The sequence below is a fragment of the Centrocercus urophasianus genome, unplaced genomic scaffold, assembly GCF_019232065.1.
Source record: "Centrocercus urophasianus isolate 14NV4802_14NV808 unplaced genomic scaffold, USGS_Curo_1.0 seq_19, whole genome shotgun sequence".
Classification (NCBI taxonomy): Eukaryota; Metazoa; Chordata; class Aves; order Galliformes; family Phasianidae; genus Centrocercus; species Centrocercus urophasianus.
Genome location: NW_024884744.1, coordinates 10,209,605 through 10,229,932, shown reverse-complemented (window position 1 = coordinate 10,229,932; position 20,328 = coordinate 10,209,605). Strand labels below are relative to the sequence as shown.

Here is a 20,328-nt window from a genome sequence, read left to right as displayed (position 1 = left end):
GCAGGCCAAGGAAGTACATAGGAGTCTCTGCAAACAGCAGTGTAACGCTGCTGAGGAGCACTTGTATGTGTGGTGCCAACGCAAGAGTTTAGGGGTAAGGTTAATACAAGCATTTCTGGATTTCTGAATGAGAAATGCTGCTGAGGTGGGATGAGATGCAAAAGCAGAAGCAGTCAGTAGGAAAAACAGCAGTGTGCATCAGAATGAGGGGTGGGAAGCAATCATCACAGCACCACACAGGACTATATTAACTGGAGAACAGAAAAACAGTAATTGTGACATGAAATGTCATACTTCCATGAGTTTCATCTGGGTGGATAAGACTAGGAAAGATGTATTTGTGGAATGTCATGCAGAAAGCATCTGAAAGAATTGCACAGTGCTCAGCTGCAAGCTCTGATGCCCAGCAAACAGGCCTAAATGATAGCCAGGGTTCTTTGGGACAATCCAGAACAGGGCTGGGGGATTTGAGAATGAAGATTAAGACCTCTCCCTTTCAGGACTGTTGAAATTGAGTCAGTGACTGCTCCAAACAGGTCAGAGGGGAAAAAAATGATAGGAAAAAAGGAAAAAATAAAATCTATCAATCTAGAGGTATCTCTGCAGTTGCAAATGCTAAAAAGTAAGGCACAGGAGACAGGAATGAGAATAGCAACTGGCAGAGATTGCTTTATCAGGATACAATCTTTCAAAGAATATGCTGGCAGTGATCAGATAGGTGATGGGAGGACAACCAAAAGCATATTATGGAAGTCAGGCAAATACTTCAAGAGAAGCAGGTTCAGCTACATGAAAGCTGCACAGGGTAGGCTGGAGCATCTGTTCTTGTCTTGAGGAAGGATCAGGGTTTAAATGACCTGGCACACTTGGAGGCAATGGGCTAAAATGCAGCAAAACTGAGAGAACTGGCATTGCTGGAGCAATCAATGGCACGACAGTGGCTTGTTTTATAGATGAAGAACAATAGAAGTGCAAGGAGTTGGTTAGGTGGTGTAGGGTGGGACACTGCAAGAAGTGCATTAGAGGAGAAATATCACCAAGAAACATCTGATCTGTCAGAGATAAAAATAAAAAAAGGAACATGAAACACATGAAAAGAAAAAAAAGCTTTTTTAATTTATGTCAATTGCCCCTCAGAAACAGATCTACAGTTGGGTACTGTGTGTTATTCATGCTTCCTCTTCCTTCTTCAAACACACAAGAATCCCATGTCCACGTCATAATGTGATGTTTCCTTCCCTTTCCTGGACCATGTTTGTAAACATTTGCTCACATTCATAAATTGACCCAGGCCTAGAGACATCCTAGAAGGCCCTCATGAATTTGTGTGTGCAGACCTGGAGTTATTGATAAGGCAAACAATTTCAGACATCAGTTTCTTTCATCCCCATAAGAGAACTCGTATCTGGCAAGTGTGTATGTTTGTGTTGCACCTGACTGCAGAGAAATCTATTTAGAAGCACACAGGTCAAACATAGTTCGTAAACCTGCTCTATAAAAAGGGAATGTTGGCAAAACTGGAACAGGAAACCAGTACCAAGCAAAAAGACAACTGAACATGCAAACCCTAGAAGCATACTGTCAGTGTGCATAGAATACTAGATCTTTTACGAGGCCAATCTCAGATTACACGGATTCATGTAAGAAAATAAATTAGAAAGGTCAAACACATCAATGTGTTTGAGTCTGCAGTCCCTCCTGACACCTGCAAACAAAGCTAAGGTGATGAGTTCACTGGCACCAGCTAATTGCTGAATGCTTAAAATCCATCTTTCTCACACAAGCACAAGACAAACAGCTAACTGTCTTCCAGAACCAAGGCGACAAGGTCACTGCCTCCCCATTCACAGCAAAGAATACCAAAAGTAATGCACAAGCAGAAGTGCTTTCTTGTTCCTGATGGCATGCATCCTGCTGTACTCCATATCAAGCTCTTTCAAAACCACTGAACAGAGACAAAGGATTGGATTTTGTCTTTTCTTGATGCTCAGTGGTAATTAAATCCTGAGACTTGATTAGTTATTTAACATAGGCTAGTGTTTCAACTTGACTTGAACGTAAGCAAAAAGGTTAAAGAACTTGGACAGCATTTCTTGTCCTCTAGTTTCTTTACTGTGAATTCAATGGCTTTAGTCTCCAGCAATCAGCCAGAGCAATATAAACATCCCCACCTCCAAACCTCACACGAGGTGCCCTTCATGCCCACACAGCCAGCAGTGTTACTGTCAAGGAAACACCAGCTTAGAGAACAATAAAAAAAATAAAGGCACTGATTAGAAAGCTGCCATTCACAATGGCTGGAGCGAGTAATTGTTGCCAGATGAGAAACAACAAAAGGGTTTAAGGGAAATGTTCAAAGGAGCTGTAACAGAATCATTATGGTACTGGGAACAAAACAAGGAAAGAGCATCTCTTTACAGTATTTCAGTTATTTTAGCAGCCCTGCTACTATGCTTGGCAGCATCCAGGCTGCTTGGCTAAATGTGAGAGATGCTTTTAAAGAAGCAGGAGTACTAGCAGAGTTCTGAGCTTCCCTGAATTCTTCAAGGGAAAGAATAAGCAAGAATAGACATGTTTTCTTTGTCTTTCAGATCTCCAGGTAAAGTAAAAAAAAAAAAAAAAAAAAAAAAAAAAAAAAAAAAAAAAAAAAACCCTTATGTTTGAAGAGCTTTTTTTGTTATGCTTCTTGTCTCTAAGGAGACCACCCAGTTCAGCCTCTTCACCCCTCTGCCACCTTGCAGGGTCAGGCTGTCCTAGGCCATACAGCACACAGCAGCAGTGGGGGTCGTTGTGTTGCCAGAACTCACTGATCTTGCAAAAGGAAGAGACAGTGGGAATGTATTGAGAATTAAGGAAGACAAAGATCCAGTTATAAAAGGAAGCCTCCAATTTTTTTTTTTTTTTTTTTTTTTTTTTTTTTTTTAAACAAAAGCAACAAAAACTATTCTTGCAGAGCTCAGGCTTTCAGGAGTAGAACTGCTGCTGACACAATGTTCTGCGTCAGCAGTTCTGCCTGTAACTTGGCTCACAAAGTTAGCAAATCCCATTTTGTGAAGTCCTACAGCAGTAAAATTGTTTGCAGTTCCCAGCAAGTAGCAAAAAGGAATCATCTCTGTCATACAAAGTTAATTTTTAAGTTGCCATTTACAGGCTCACATCTCTAATTGCTAACAAAGCTATTGAAATAAAACAAACTTCAGAGATGCACACATACTGTCTGCATGTGCTAGTACCATTAAGTATAGTGGCTGACTTGCCACAGCCCAGCCTTGAAATCTTTTATGAACAGCTCCTTTGAAGCTGTATCACACACATCTGCAGCACAGAGCTCTTCTACTGCATCACTCTGCCAGATGAACCCCGCAGGGTTTGTGATTCACTATCGACTGTATCTGGCGGGTGGCATCACAGAGCAAGACAAGATAGGATGCATTTCCCAGCTGCTGCGCTGCATTCTGCTTTGCAGACCTTTCAGGGAGCTCCTTTAGAAAGCAAGATGCTGCCTCTCATCGTTGTGATCTTACTGAGCCCTGCCACACAAACCATTTGTTACTTCTCACGCATGGCAAGTGAGAGGCAAAAAATACAAGAGTAGGATCAAAGTCAACTCTGGGCTGGTAAGTCCCAGTTTGTTTTTCTCTGCACTATAACTTTTTATTCCTATACCTGCTCCACAGTCATGGCACAGAGAAATCCCAATCACAAGCCACAGTGTGGCTTAGATGAGGTAAGAGGGGCTCTGAGCAAGACTGTAGAAAAAACTGAATCATTAAAAATCTTCCTGCAGCTGCTGCAAGAAGTGACTGCAAGAGAACACACGTCCACAACTACTATCTCCACCAAGCGGCCCCAAAACAGCAGCTCCTCTTCCCACCATGCTTCATGCTGGAGCATCTACAAGCACAAACACAGGCTCTGAGCTGTTCAGCACAGTGCAAAGCCAACATATATGGAGTTAAAATCCTCAAAAGCACTTATAAGGCACAATACAGGTAGGCCAGTATCTGCCATATTTCCACAAGAGGGGGAATTCACTATAACACTGTGTACTTCTGTAGTGTAAATTCTTCTCTCTCAGACTTCAGCCAGGGGCAAGTCTATTGCAAATGGCCAAATTACTCCTCTCTGCCAACAAACAGAAGAATAGGAAGGCTTCTTTTCAGCCAACAGAGCCCAAGCCAAGGCAAACCCTAGGTCCATCTGCTCCCATCTTGTCCCATGCTAGAGAATAATATCCATACTTCTATAGCAACAGATATCTAAAGCAAAAGGCTGATCAACCTGTACCCCATTGTACCGTGCATCAACTTGAAACAAAGCAACTCATTTCAGCACTCTGACCAAACAGGATGAGCGTTTGAACAGCTCCATCCTAAACTCACAGGTCTTTTTGGCGTTTCTGGATTTGAGCACGTGCTTTCAGATCCTCCTCCTCTTGCAGTTGCTTGGCCACCTGCAAGTCATGCTGCACCAGACGATTACGCTGAATGTTTGTCGCCAAGTGATGCTCAACTGGAAATAAGCACAGACAAGAGCCCCAAAAATCAGCCTGCTGAATGTCACACTGTGAATGAGATGAAGAAGTGGGAGGGAGATTCCAGGCTAGAAAGGAAGACAGTCTTCTGCAGGGTAATGTCATTAACTTCTCTACAGGTGGGTAAGCCCCAAATTGAAATTATGTCAGCAGCTTGAGATTGCCTCACTTCAACACTGAGAAGGCTGCATATACGTTTATTACCAAAACAAGGCCTGCACATCTTAATTGCATACAGATTGGTAGGGATTTACTTTTAGGCTTTGTATTTCATTTTCTGGTCCCACGAAACTACTCTAGATTAATAAAGTGGGGCTGGAAAGAACCATCAGAAGCCAATGAAAATGAGTGGAACGTAAACCATTTCTACGGATTTTTCCCTAACTCACTTTCAAGAAAATCCAAAGAGAGAAACTCCTCTTCCTTCCTATGTAATATGTTCCAGAATCTCACTAACTTTATATTTAGCAACAGAGCAACTAAACACTACAGTGAGCCCTTTACCATACATGGATAATGCCTCCAAGAAAAGATGACTGTAAGAACTGCAGCTTACAGTTTTTGTTTGGTGGTCTCACGTCCCAGCAGTAAGAGTCACTTCAGTGCAAGCTGCATGCTCAGTAGAGCCAATGGAACAGCACTAGGACCTAGTACTGCTAGATACCAATGCGACTGGCATGCAGCAAAACAGATTAGAGAGGCCACCTCAGCCCTGACTGAAAAGCAAACATCTCCTGTATAGAAATCACCAGCCACTTGTGAGTTCCTGGCTGTACTTTTTTTTCCTCTCTTTTTTAAAGCATGCAGCTGCCTTGCCTCAAAACGTCTTAATTAAAAGGAAGTCTCCGTTCTGAAGGCAGGCACTAGCAGTTCTGAAATCAGTCAGTAAGCAGGCCTCTACTGGCTGCTCTCAGGTCAGCCTGTGAAACGGGAAGCTTCCAGGCATGCTAGTCATTTCTAACAGCCTCACACAGCAATAAAACCTCAAGCGCACTCCCACATGCAATCTTATTATGATCAGCATAAAGAAACTCCACTATAAATGGAATGGGAAAACTGTATGCATGAAATGCAACCATCTCTAGAGGGCAATACAAGCTGGGGTAGAACACAGAGTAGTGTTACAGGACAGCAAATACAGCAATGATAACAATACTCCATTAGAAAGAATTAAAAAAAACAAAAGCAGAGAGGATTGCTCTAAGCAAAAAAAAATGAAAACCCACAACATAAGAACAACGCAGAAACAGTTATCTGCAGGGATACATTTGATTCAATTTGTTCCAAATATTGCTACTTACTTTCTTGTTCCTGCAAGTTATGGGCCAAGGTATGATCTTCCAGGACAGCAAAGTCTCGACACACTGCACAGGGAAACAAAGCCATGAGAATGACGATGAGGAGGAGGGAAGGGGAAAAAGACAAAAAGAAAAAATATCAATACAGATGCTTGGGTTCTGAAGCAGCACTGCCTTGCTCAAACCAGACAAAGTCAGCACTCAGAGGGCACATCTCTGCCCCGCTCCACAGCCCTGGAATGCCCACCGCTGGGCTGCTCAATCCCAGAGCCTCTGTTCCCTGCCATGCAGACTTTGAACATGGCCTGCATTCCTCATGCCATGCTACGTCCCTTGCACTTGTCTCCCGTAAAGCAGCACGAAGCCAAGTTTGCAATACAGGCAGCTTTGCAAACATGCCCCACCTTTACATTACACACCTCTCTGGCTTCAAGTCATCACAAGCTGATAACAACTCTGTATTTACCCTGAGCATGGATGAAAAGTGGTTACTGGGACCAGCACTGATTGCTGTGCAATCACACCAGAAACTCATCCAACTTGCAATGCACGCGAACATTATGCACAAATACCCAACACAGAAAGTGACTGAAACTGCAGTGGCTTGAACATGGCTGCAGCAAGAACCCGTAGGGGTTCAAACCTGCAATCTGACATTTGGTGTGCTTGGCACAATGTGCATTCCAAGGAAGCACTTTGCCTGGCATCACTGCACTCCCTAAGACTACTGAGGGCCTCCATTAGCTTTGCCAGGGTTTTACGACAGTTGCGGGGGCTGCTCTCTCTCCCCCACCAAAAGGGGTTTGGAAATTGTAGGGCAAAAGCAGAATACACAGATCTCAAATCCAATGCCCTCTCAACAGTTATGAGACTCCAAGCCCAAAAGAATCACAGGAAACTAATTTCTATTAGATAAGCCTAACTTGGAAGTGCAAAAGGAAAACATTATCTACCCAGCCCTGCGATAGGAGTGGCTGGACACAGTCCAAAAGTAGACCTTGAAATTCTGAAAAACAAGCAACTCGATCTTCACGCTTATCATGAGAAATGACAAAAGGTTTCTTTTTCCCTTAGACACATGAATGAGTATTCAAAACCCATTCAAACCATTCTCGCTCCTTCCATCAGCACATACCTCAGCCATGCCCAGCTCAGCTCCTCGGGCTGGTGAACAGCTGCCTAGCCCCGAGCCTGCTGGGCGTACTCCAGACAAGGGCTATCAAGTCATGTTCAGTTGAAAACTGCCCCTGAATTAACCTATGGACTTCAGACAAAATATAGACTTTCCCATGGAAATTTTTGAGCCAAAACTTAGGGGAGTCATTGGGTTGAAGAAGAGCTGAAATTCCCCATTGAAAACGTTGGTGGAAACCCATCTCCCCAAGACACACGCTCCTTTCTCAGGGGGAAGATTCTGTCTTCCCACCAAGCTGTTCCCAGACTCCAGAAGTCGACCTGCAACCCAAGACAACCCAAAACAACCACCCGCATCATTACCACCACGGGTAATTTTCAGCTTCTTCTTGGAAGCTGTGCTGACCCAGAGACAAATAAACAGGAAGAAGATGAGCACCAGTCTGAAAGGAGCACATTTTTACAAACGCCGATCACTTTCACTCTCGAGCTTTCAAAGGAATGCTCTGCCCACACTGTGGGAAAACACAAGGGTTTATTTTTAACTTGTTATGATAGGCAGTGGAGCGGTAAAACAGTCACACACCTACTGGGACAGGGCCACGTGCAGCATCTGGTGCTTTGGGAGCAAAGACACACAAAGCGTGCACTGCTGCCCATGGAGCTCCCACTTCAAGGGGAGCCTAAGACCCCCAGGATGTAGGAAAGCTATGAGGGCAATTTCTGAGGAACACGTTCATTGAAGAGTCTGAGCAGACACCATTTCCAACCCCACAAAGGGTAGAAAACACTGCAAAGGGAGGGGAAGGCAGCCACAATCCCACGAGTTTCCTTTCTCTCACAGTGACACATGCTGAGATGTATCAGGATGCTCCTCAGCACCCACAGGGCTTCACAGGTTTTTAGAAGAGCTTCTGACTGCAGCCAAGTTAGTACTTTAACCAAAAATCCTGTTGAATGTGTCAAGGATAAGCTTTGGTGCATTTGAGGGCATTTTGCAGATGACAGACTGAAGATAAGGCTGCACTTCAAGCAGCCCTCCCCTCAAGGTCAAAGGCAGTGCTTCAGGGAAGGAGGGACAAGCAGCAGGGTGGAGATGAGGACAGTGATTACGGTAACAATCCCAGAGTGACTCATTTTAAGCATGTACAGTTCTGGATGGTGCAATTAAGGCTTTCTTTTTATTGCATAGGATATTGCATTGAAAGGATACTGAATGCTAACTAGCAATGAAACACTTCCAGTTGGCCTTTCCTATAAATAAATGCTTCCTCCAGCCACCAACCACAGCTGTTTCAGGCAGCAGCGCTGCTCACAGGTAACATATTCAGGGTGTCCAGCATTCAGGAGCACATTTTTATGGGATAGGGACAGATGTTCCCCAAAAAGTCTTTACTCTGTGGTCCCTAACGCTATTTAGTTTCACAGAATGATGGTGAGTCAGCCACCTCCTGCTCACACAGCATCACCCAGCCTGCTGGAAAGGTACCTTTGGCTCAGAGGCTGGAGCTAAGCAGAGATATCTCAGTGCAGCACCACAAAGAGCCTGTCTAGATCCAGGGCTGTGCTTTCACCACATCTTTGAGAGCGCTTCCTCCTGGAGGTTTGATAACAACAGGAAAAAAAAAAAAAAAAAAAAAAAAAAAAGAAAAAAAATCCCACCCACAAACTAGAAGGAGAAAACAGCGCTGTATTTACCACAGTAGGTCTGTGAGCAAGTTCATTGCACAGATGCCTGAACAGCTGTACAAGCAAAACAAGGGAGTGCAGAAGCAAGGGTGAACACTTCCAGAGCTGCACATGTGAAGCATCTGCAAAGATTACGAAATTGCATCCCAGCCCTTCTGAACTCCCTTCTGCTCCCCGTGGCATTTAAGCTGTCGTGTTGGTCATGACGCTGAAGGTGCCGGCAGACCTTTGCTCCATCCTCACCTCCTCAGAGAGGCACACGTGCACAGGACTTTAGATTCTGTGCTCCATTCTGCTCACGCCCAGCTACACTTTGCTACTCATGTGGGAAAAAAATCAGAGTGACAGAAATATACTTGGTGTGCAAGCAAAAAGGCAGAAGGCCTGTGGTAGAACACCCCTGCTCTTCTCCCAGCAGTCTTGCACCAAGGCCCACAGAGAGTCTCACCTCCTCCAGTGAGCTTCATTCCTACAGCACAACAGAGATTTTTTTTTACCTATTTTATTGTTTTAACGGATGGCAGTTCTCCTAAATCCATGAATGGCTAACTGGAGCGTACAGACTTCACCCCATGAGGCTGAAGTTGTTGGCAGAGCAGGAGATGTTCATCACTGCCTGAAACTTGGCTGGACTGAATGCCCCTAACTCATCTGAGCACATTATTCCCAAGTTCTGTCAGCCTGAGAACGACATGCAAAGGAGGATGAGAACATCCCATTATGAATGGAACAGAGCGCTGTCAGCCAGCCAAGTGGCAGGAGATGGGGACACCTGCAGCAAATTTGGGAGTGATGGCAAGTGCCGAGTGCTCCCTCAAGATGGACCCAGTGTTCACGGCACAGAGCCTAGGACAGCTGCAGGAAGGCCAAAAAAACCAACTCTCTCCTTCCCTGAAGTTGCATCCAACAATAAGGCTGATAGGAAATTACTGAAGATGTAGATTGGATGGATGTGGTCTGAAACGAAGCTACAGCAGCACTGAGCCCTCATTCTCAGCTCATTACGTGGCACTACTGGCACTGGGTTCATGCTGAGAAATAGGACGGCCCCAGTGACAACAGAACCACAATTCCTCCTCTCTGAGAGGCTTTGCATTGTGGAATAAGCAATCTGTTTACCTATTCCCTAATTGCATGGCTAAGAAATGAAAAGGTAAGATTGATGCTTGTTCACCGCTGAGAATTAACTCAATTTCCCATCCCCAGGCCCTGGCTGCAAGCCATCAGGCAGTCAAACAAGCAGCAGGGGCACGATCAGAGCAGCTGCAATCGGCAAGTCCAGCAAAGCGTGAAACACTGACAACAGGTTTGCCCCGGGCTGATTAAACCAATCTGCTGGGTCACAGCAGGGAGTGTGCTGGGATGTGCACTTCTGGCACAGCTGTGAACAAAAGCGATGCCAGCACAGGAATGCCAGTAGGGAAAGCAATGGCTAAGGCATGACAGGAAGCACAGAATCACATCATGGAATTATTAAGGTTGGAAAAGACCACTAAGATCATTTAGTCCAGACATCAACCCATCACGCCATGCCCACCATGTCTCTCAGCGCCATATCAGCACAGTGCTTCAACACCTCCAGGGACAGTAACTCCACCACCCCCCTGGGCAGCCTGTGCCAGTGCACCACCACTCTTTCTGCAAAGAAATTTTTCCTAATATCCAACCTTAACCTCCCCTAGCACAATTTAAGGGCATATTTCTCACCCTACTTGGGAGAAGAGGCCAATCCCCACCTCACCACAACCTCCTTTCAGGTCGCAGAGAGCAACAGGGCCTCCCCTGAGCCTCCTCTCTGAAAAACCACACTTCCCTCAGCTGATCCCCATAAGACTTGTGCTCCAGATCCTTCACAACTCCATTGCCCTTCTCTGGACATGCTCCAGGGCCTCAGTGTCTTTCTTGCAGTGAGGAACCCAAAGCTGAATACAGTACTCGTAATACAGCCTCACCAGTGCAGAATACAGAGGGACGATCACCTTCTGCTTGCTGCAGCATTTCTGATACAAGCCAGGATGCTGCTGGCCTTTTTGGCCACCTGGGCCAAAGCCTGAGCCAGTGCTGGTTCATGTTCAGCCAACTCCTGAGTAACACTACCAGATCCCACCACAAAACCCACGCAGTGGCATGCGATGGGGAGCTCGTTTGCTGCAGGGACCCAAAAGAGTCTCCCTGTAAGCCCCATGCACAGGCCTCACTTGCTGCTAGATATTCAGCCCCAAAATGCGCCTTTCTAAGCATCACTGAGGTACAGGGCTTTTGTGAGCATGGCTGAAGCCCTGTCTTAGGTACAGCAACTTGGCAAAATTTCACAAAATAATCTTTTCCTCTTTCTACCCTGCCACACCAGCTTCCTCCAGCATTACCTCAGCCTCATAGCTCAGCACTTTAACACTGAATTGCTTCAAAGGGAGTGAGGTAACCACAACAGAGGAGCTAAGGCAGCCCTCAATCCTGTGTGACTGAGGTAGGGAAGGGCAGCAGAGCAAGCAGGGCCTCCAGCAGGCCATACCTCACTTGTGCCTGGCAGCCTGGGCCACGCCATGTGACATCAGCCCAAGGGCTCCATGTTGGTGCTGGCCTTCTGATGTGTCCCGGGAGCCCTGCCAGCTCGACACAGGCACACTCCCAGCATTTCCTTTTGGGGTTTAAAAAACCATCCCTTGCTCCCCATCCCCTCCCACTCCCTGCATTCTCCCCCTCAGCATCATGTGCTGGATGGTTCACAAAATAAATGAGAAGGTGTGAGTCATGCTTAGCTCCAAACATCTGCAGTTTCTGAATCCTGAAGCAAAGGACAGCAGGAAGGGGAGACAGTGACACAGTAGAGAAAAAAAAGAAAAAAAAAAAAAAAAAAGAAGTTTCAGCAGCTAAAGCTGCTTCTTAAGGCCTAGAGAGCTAACAAATTAATTGCAGAGCAATAAGCAGAGCCTGTTCCAAACCAGCAATCTTGGAAAGATGCTGAGTTAATAAAACTGCAAATCAGAAAGAACAACTGGCACCACAGGGACTATATCAGCCAGGTGAGTGCTCCAAGATTTCCTTGAGTCCAAGATGACCTGGCCGAGCAGCCCTGGCTGGGGAAAGGGATAAACCAGGGGCAGCTCCAGAGGGACTGCAGTTCCAGCACCGCCTGTTCTGTGAGATACATAGCCTGACCTCAGTGCTTTTCATTTCCTTCCTGCCTCTCCCATTGCACTGAGAGATTCTTGAGCTTGTGCTAATCCACATCACATCTCAGCAGCATTCCTGGGACTTTGGTCACCATGGGCAACCAGTGCCAAGGAAATCAACCTCACACAGGGAGAAGATGGCTCCTGAGAAACAGACAGGACCAGGCAGGCTGGGGAGGGAAGCATGAAGAAGCTGGGCAGCCCCAACTGATAGCAAGCAGAAAAGTCTCTGCTTTGCTCTTAAAACAGAGCACAAAATATCTCCACCACCAGTGTGGTTTGTTGTTGGTTTTGTTTTTTTTTTTAATTGGCAGTTCTGGCCCAGAAGCTAAAAGCAGCTTGGGATTTGGGAATGAGGTTATCCTTGCTGCTCTAAAGATAAATGCCTTAAGGTCAAGGGTATGAGAACCTTGTGCTCTCTGCACCATTCCCCAACAATAAGCTGTCACCTGTCCAACCTATGCTTTGCAATGGAAGTTTGCATACATTTTGGAACCAAATCCTCAGAACACAAGCCTATTTTGTTAACCTGCCTTGAAATAGAAATCAGCAGCTCTCCCTTCAGGAAATGTCTTCTCTAAGCCCACCAGTTTGGCACTGTCTTTTCAGTAAACACGCCTGTGAACTGTACTCTAGAGCAGTCCTCAAGCAGAGATAGCATCTGCTGAGCACTCCAACAGAGGAGGTGACGTGCTTGCACAGACAAAGAAGAATCTCAAAGATTGCAAAAAGTAGCACCACAAGGGACCTCAGAAGGTCATTTCAGACCATGCCCCAAAATGACTGAAATCTCTCATAATGTTTTTATTACAGACATCTTTTTCAATGTTGGATAATTCCACCCTATTTCATCTTCAGTCTTTCGAGATAAGAGCACTTATCTGCCAAGCTTAACACATAATCCATAGGTCAGGAATGTTAAATACCATGTTTTTGGTTTTCAGAAGAATACACTGAGTTTAAGCACTTCAAGCTCACACATGTGCTTGAAAATGACTTTGATCCTTCAGGAGTATTAGCACACTCTATGGAAACTCAGCCCTTTCAGCCACATCCTGCTTGGTTCTCTGATGCAGCCCCCAGAGTCACAGACTTGGCCAGTAGCTTGGCCACTGTGATGCCAGAGCCAAGCAGCAGAACTCAGGCCACCAAACATTATTCACAATATTCAAAACACAGCTAAGTTTGTATGTGAATGAAGTTAATCTTTAACTATGGATGAAAACAGAAGTCGCTTCTGCAGCCCTCCACTCCAGCATCTGACACAACTTCAATTGACTCAGCCAGCACATGTGCAACATGAAAAGCTAACAGGACAGAAATTTTCCTAGCAGCCAATGCCTGCACTGCATAACAAATACCACTGCCCCTTCCAAGTGTGTTTTATCCCTACTTTGCCTAGGGGTGAAGCAGTGTGCATGCTGGGGAAAGGAGAGAGGAGTTACCTTTACCAGGAGACCACACTCCCTGGCTCACAGATGTGTCCACAAGCTATAAGTAACGAATGCCCTGAGTGGTGTCCTATGGATCATACGATGCTGTCCTTTTTTGGAGGTTTTTGTTGTGCATTTTTCTGCAGACAGGATGTCATGGCAGTTTTAGTTTTAAGTCCAACACCACTCATTTAAACCGGTGTAAGGGAACAAAAAAAAGTCTCCTTTCACGCGCAACTCAAAACAGCCACCCACTCAGCAAACTGCTCAGGCATGGAGCTCACATCTCAAGGGACCTGCGCTATTTACACTCCCTGCCCCCACTGTCATCTCAGCAGCAATCATCCTATTTTACTTTGATCTGGTAAGTAGCTTTCACTACAGCATTTTAAACAATTTTATACTACGCAATTGTTGAAAGGACACACTGATTTCCCAGATAGGTAAAACTTCTGTTCTTTGCTCAGCACAAGCTGAAACCCCTCACTCAGTTCAGCAGTTTCTCTGGGGAGGGCTGGCAGGTTGCACCCCATGGGTTGAAACAGCCCCCAGGAGCCACAGCACCCTGGCATGCTTCATCCACATTTTAAACCCTCCGTTTCAGGCAGTCATGAATAAACTCACAGAGCAGCTCCACAGAGATGGAGCCAAGATAATTTCAGTGTCAGCTCTCCCAAGCTTCTCCTCCAGCACAATCCTAAAAGATAATGCAGCAGAATGCAAGAGAGCAGGGGGCCAGGACCAGGCTCTCAGCACCTTTCCAGTACAAGTTCATGCATCACTTTGAGGACTCCATGCAAGGCTGACTGCTAAAAGCTGATGCTCTCACAGAAGGTGCCAAGTACCAAGAAGAGTTCCAGTTCCTCTTAAAACCCCTCAGTGTGGTTTCACACCCCAGTGAGCTTGCAGTCATTTGGAGGAGCAAGAGAAGTATCACTTTCTTTCCAGTGCCCAGATGACTGCAGCCAAACCAGAGACTGCTCCAAAGCTTGTACTAAACCAGAGCCACAGCCAGACTGATGGCAGCATCAGCACACATGCACAGACAAATCAGGTTTTATTCATTACATCAGATATGTAAGAAGCAAAGCTCCAGCAGGACAGGCCTCAGGGCAGCCCCTCAGGCTCACTCCAGCCAACTGCTAGGTTCCAAGCAGAAGGTGTCAGAGCTGACTGCAGCATGACTTCCAACTGACTCCTGCAGATTCCTATCAGCTCCCTTCTTCCTAGGAAGGAGCACTCCTGTCTGCCGCCTGCCTAGCCACTGCCAGTGCTCAGGATGAGCTGCTCTGTGATCTGCTTTCTGAGGACAGCCTTCCTTCATAGGAAGGACAACAGCAAAGGATGCTCTGCCTCATTTTCAACTCCTTTTTATTATTTTTCATTTATTTACTTCCCCATTCACCAGCCCCTTTTGGGCGCTCTCCCCCATCCTTACTTCCCACACATAAGTTCTCCAAGTTCATTAGTCAGCTCTGAAGAACACAAAGTACCAAAGCTGGCTTCAGATCAGTCAGACCTTCACAGCTATCTCCAGAAGAGCCACAAGTCAGCAGAGCTACAGTACTGAGAACGCATGTCTCCCTTCCTGTCAGAGCCCTGAGTTGGAACCCTGCCCTTAGAGCAGCTAAGATCAAAACCAGCAGGATAAGATGGTAAGAATACAGTCCCAGACTCTGGAGCCAGATGGGCACAGAGATGAGGATCACAGTGCAAACCTGAAACAAGCTGCTTTGTGGTCATGCTCCAAGAACTCAAAATTAGCTTAAGGACAGCAAGAAGTAAGTCTTTTCCTTTGCAGGGGAAGAAGGGGACGGAGGTCAATCTCCTCTATACGATACAATATACACACCAGCTTAGGGACTGAAAAAAACAGACAACTAAAATCAGGACCCAAAGCAAAAGGTATCTGAAGAAGGCAGGCAGGGCTGAGGCAGGGCTGCCCATCCCTCCTGGCAGCACCAGGCAGTGGGAACACAGGGCCCTCAGGCGCTGCAAATAACCCCAGCAGAGCCCAGCCTCTTCCCAACACAACTTCCTTCGGAAACCTGGCGCCGGCTGCAACGCCTGCAGGAGAGCAGAGCGCTGTGAACAGCAGCTCCACGTGCCACAAAAACAGCCAACACCCTGATGGCTTGGAAAGCTCCCAGGTCTTTCCTTGCCATCCTCTACTGCTTCACCCCAGTGATGTGGTAGTGCTGCTGGGGCACACTGCAGCCTCCTGTCCTGTCTGGTTATAAGTGGCCAAAGCAACGTGCACTCATAGCACTCATTTCACAGTGCCTTCAAGTATTTGCCCCTTTGCCATTGCTAACTGAACATCACATAATTAGCCCACATAGCACTTCTTCTTTTCCCCCAGCCACAGACTCCTGATTCACGAGAACATGTGGGAGAAGGAAGAACCACACAGACATGCATACACAAACTCTGTGCACAGTTTTTTAAACTTCCTCTGAAAAGAGAAGAACACATCACCTGCTAACCACTGCCACTTTCTGTCCTGAACAGCACTCACCAAAGGCACAGGTGCTCTGCTCTCCTAGCAGCAGTGTGCCATGGCTTACAGGGCTAACCTACAGTGAGTGGGGTGGGGTCTTTTTTATGTACCAAGAGATGGTGCAAAGGCTTTTATTTTAAAAAAGCATCAATATGCTTCTATGTGGCTGGCTTACCACCAGCTCTGTAAGGATACAGGGCTGCCCTGCCTTCCTGGGTGGAAGTGCCCAGCAGCCCTAAATTTCTGAAGTTTTAAGGCAGTTTTAGCAACTCCTCAGTCATCTTTCCGCAGTCTTTTGGCCTTGCAACCAGCGCTAAGCAGAGGAGCAGCAGCAAGTATGTGGAAGGCAGCCAGCTGCACACATGCTGGGACGGGGACGAGGAAGCAGGGAGGGAACATGTCACTTTGTCCCACAAATCGTCACAGTGATGTGAACTGCAAGAAGGAAAACAAGGCTCTGAGCAAAAAGGAAAACAAGGCTTATTGCAGCAAAGCAGAGGCATTTCATACAGCCCTGAGACACGCTTCCCCAGGCAGGGCTTCCATGTGTGGCCCCAGCGTGGACACTACTGGGCCACCCTGGTCTTTACAGCTGCTGTCTCCACGTCCTGACACGCACGAGCTTTCTGATGGGAAATTAAAGATTAAGCAGAGGCCCACAGTCACAGTAAACACAAGGCTGTCTGCAAGTCACTGCTCAGACAGCAGCAGTGGCACTGTCTTGTACTGCCAATGGGGGAGAGCCTCCTCCCTCGCTGCCACTTCCAAGAGTGCCAATGGGTAAAACAGACCATGCCTCCTTTATCCCAGCTCCAGCACTTCTCTGCTCATCAGTAGCTAAGAAAACATATGCCTGCAGAAGGCATGAGTGCAAGTCTGGAAGCTCCTGTCTGCCAAAGGCTGCTTTTTCCTTTTTTTTTTTTTTGTTCATGGCAGCTCACAGAGGGCAATGCACAGGATGGCAGGGATGGTAGGAGGCAGACCTGCCTGCTCAGAGCCACAAGCACAAAATGCTAATCCTGCCCACCTCCTCTGCCAAGTGCTGCAGACCCAAGACAGCTGAATGAACAATAAAACTTTCACGTAGATTTAACCAGAAGCAAAATGAGCACCAGCTACTGAATTTCTGAACACTGGAAAAACAGACCTCCTATTACTCAGAAGAGCTGGACATGAACCAGTGACCTAGAAAGAAAATCCCATTTTCATGTCCCGTCAGCCCCTGCCCTTGCTGCCCCCAAGCCATCCAGCTTGCCTGCATTTTTCAGAGTGCTTCTCAGAGGAAGTCACCAAGCAGAAAACTGTGACACAGCACATGATGCTTCATGAAAAAAACACCATCTGGAGCCAAGGGGCACAGTGCAGGTGGCTGCAGGGTGACCTGGCTGATCAGCAGCTGCTCTCAAGAGTTGCCCCCATTACAGTAATCCAGCTGGAATCCAACCCTTCTACACAAGCACAGCCCCCACCACCACCCCCCTGGAAAAACCCCAGCATGGAACCCACCCCCACAGAACCTCTTCAAAACATTGAGCCCGCTGGGGGTTCTGATAGACATCAAGTTTCCTCCTTGCAGTGCCCTACTGCAGAGCACACAGACACCGAAATGGTAAGCTGATAAGATCAGGCAGTCTGCTGCTTGGGACACTGTCTGTCTGGCATTACAAGGTTCACCCTGCAGCAGTGCCACAGAGGTCAGGTTAAGCTGCAGAGGTCAGAGGGAAGGTGCTGCGGCTGAGAGGAAGATGGATGCTTACCACAAGCTTATTCCATTTGTGATAAGGCAAAAAAAAAAAAAAAAAAAAAAAAAAAAAAAGACAGGCTGCCTGCCCCTGGGGCTGCCCCAACAGGGGGAAAAATAAAGCTCCAAACCCTTCCTCCTCACCCAAAGCAGCATCGCATCTTTTACTACCACATTTGGGAAACAACCAGAAGCACTTTACGTATGAATCAGGAGCTCCAGGAAGTCAAAGCAAATGCTTAAGGAAGAGCAGAAGTCAGAGTGAGTACTGTTGCTGCGCTCTCAGGGTGCAAGTAAAATAAATAGAATGGAGCCTAAATGACAGCAGCATGGCTGCACAGATTCTACTGACAGGTGCAGACACACTGCCCTTCTTTTTCTTCTTAATGCTATTAAAAATAGTACTAAATGAGAACTTCATCCACTGCAATTCTCCACCATTCTGAAGAGCTGTGCACTGCAGGACCAGGGTGCTGGGTCTCCCCTTCCCTCTCCCAGACCCCTCTTCCTCTGGGAGGGCTCAGGCCAGCACTGAGCTCCGCAGCCCCAGCTCTCATCTCTGCAGGGAAGGATGGCTGCCAATTCTCACTTCTAGTAATGCATCAGATCTCAAGAGATGAAAGACACGTGCAAGCAGAGCTCAAGCCAGCTTGTTGCTTGCTTTGCAAGTAACCAATTAAAATAATATTTCCAGGATTCTTTTGTCCCTGAAAGACTCACAGATTAGACCTCCAGTTTAAGAGATCTGTGTGCAGACAGCTGAGCAATGCCCCAGGGAGGGTCAGACGAGTACACACAGACCCAAAGCCACTCTGTGAAAAGAGATCATAGACACTGGAAAGGAGAGCAGAGACACTCAACCCACATATTGCAGCCACCACCAAAGCCTTCAGCAAACGCCTTACAAGAGCTTTGCTAACCACAGTGGTCAGAGCAGGCACTTGGCATGCCTGGAAAGAGGTTATAACACCAGGCTGCTGCACCAGGTCTGGCTGATGCTGGAAATGAGTGCTTTAAGAGTTTATTTTATACTAGTAAACCAAATAAAGCGGACTGGATGAACTAGCTTTCACCAGCAAAGCCCCATCTACAACAAGCCTTCAGCTAATATAGATGGCTTTGAAAATGAAAGAAAGAAAGAAAGTAACCACAAGAAGGAAGCACCGGGCCGCAGCTGGTGGATTTTCACTGCACTGCACAGCAGCAACCAGGCTGTAAAACAGCTTTAAGACCACAAGAGAAGAGCCGGATGGCACCGTCACATGGCTGTCCCAAGGGAAGCACTGGGAAAGGACCCACACAGCCCCCCAAAGGGAGCTGAACAAAGTCCTCACACCACAACAAAGCATGGAACCATGCTGTTAATGAACGACTGAGCTGACCTTTGCCCAAAATGGAGAAAGGGAACGTTTTGTGGTTGTTTTTTTTCTTTTTTTTTTTCCCCCAGAAGAATCAACAGTGATTTCTGTATCAGAAGAACAAATATTTCCCCAGGCACGGAAGGTGATGCATTTCTTCCCTTGGCTGGCATTCACTCTGAGCATGAATAGACCTAAACCAGGCCATACCTCGGTTTCAACACTCCGCACAACAAAAACAAATGATATCACTGAACTGAGAACTCGGAATGGGCCCGAGGCTCTGCAGAAAGCAACTCGGGCCTCGGCGGCCGTGCAGGTCGGAGCTGCTCGGGGCACCGCTCCCATCCAGCGGGGTGGGGCGGACAGCAGCCTCGAACCGGGGTCCCCCGGAGGCGCAGCGCCTCTCACCGCAAGCGCAGGTTCACCCGGAGCCCGCTGAGCGCAACCGAGCCAGCCCAACCACGTGCAGGCTGCCCTCACAAGGCTGTCATCCCATCGAACCGACCCGCTGCAAGGGTTAACGGCATTCATTTTCTCGAGCAAGCACGCGCAGGCAGGCACTGAGGACGGGCAACGCTAAAACCGGTCGCCACAATTTCACGTTCCACCCCGGCTCCCGCGAGCCGCAGGGACGTGCGGGGCAAAGTACAAAACGGGATTGCGGCAGAGCCCCGCACACCCATCCCCATCGCGGCTCCGGGCACCGCTCCCCGCACCCCAGCGCCCGTACCTTCCTTGACGCCGGGCAGCTTGGACTGGTCGATACCGATCTCGGCCATGCTGCTACAGCCGCCGTGCGGGGCGGGCAGGCCCCACGCTGAGGGCAGAGCCGCCCGCGCCCCGCCGCACAGCGCGAAGTTACCCGCGGAGGGATCCGGAGCGAGCGGCCGTACGGCGGGGCGGTGGGGACAGAAAGCGGCGGGGGGGCGGGAGGGGCGGGGCTGTGCGCGGCTGTGCGCCGGGCGGCTCCGGGCTGCTGCCCTTTGGATTCGGCCGCGCAGATTGGTCTTTGTTTTCCCCTTTTTCTTTCTTCTCTCTTTGCTTTCAATCTCCCTCTCCCTTCCCCCGCAACCGTTTTCCCTGATTTTCCCTCCTTTTCCGTTATTCTCCTTTACTTCTCCCTATTATCCACATTTCTCCCCCTTTTTCCCGATTTCCCTGTTTTGTTCCCTTGTTTCCTTCTTTTCCCCTTTATTTTCTATTATTTTACCTTATTTTCCCCATTTTCTCTTATCTCCCTCTTCCCTATTTTTCTCATTTTCCCTTACTTCCCCTATTTTCTTCCCTTTTCACTTATTTTCCCCTTTTTTCCCTAGTTTTCCCTCATTTTCACTTTTAACCCCTTTTCTCTTATTTTCCCCTTTTACTTTATTTTTCTTAACATTTTTCCCTGGTATATTTTTTCTTATTTTCTCTTTTCTTTCTTTTTAGATTTCTTTTTGCTTTTGTTGTTGATGATGGTTGG

The 20,328-nt window shown here is 47.3% G+C and overlaps 1 protein-coding gene across 2 annotated transcripts in view; it reads right to left on the bottom strand.

The window, feature by feature from the left end:
* Nucleotides 1–19,715, bottom strand: part of CCDC50 (coiled-coil domain containing 50) — a 39,424-nt gene extending 19,709 nt beyond the window's left edge. The window contains exons 1-3 of one of the 2 annotated variants that reach the window (XM_042820751.1): nucleotides 19,594–19,715; nucleotides 5,836–5,898; nucleotides 4,383–4,512 (exon numbers count right to left, since the gene is read on the bottom strand). In XM_042820751.1, the coding sequence (XP_042676685.1) occupies nucleotides 4,383–4,512; nucleotides 5,836–5,898; nucleotides 19,594–19,642 (242 nt within the window). In that variant the 5' untranslated portion in view covers nucleotides 19,643–19,715. The remainder of the gene's footprint in view (nucleotides 1–4,382; nucleotides 4,513–5,835; nucleotides 5,899–19,593) is intronic. The other variant, XM_042820752.1, reaches the window with a different exon arrangement.
* Nucleotides 19,716–20,328: the final 613 nt, after the last annotated feature.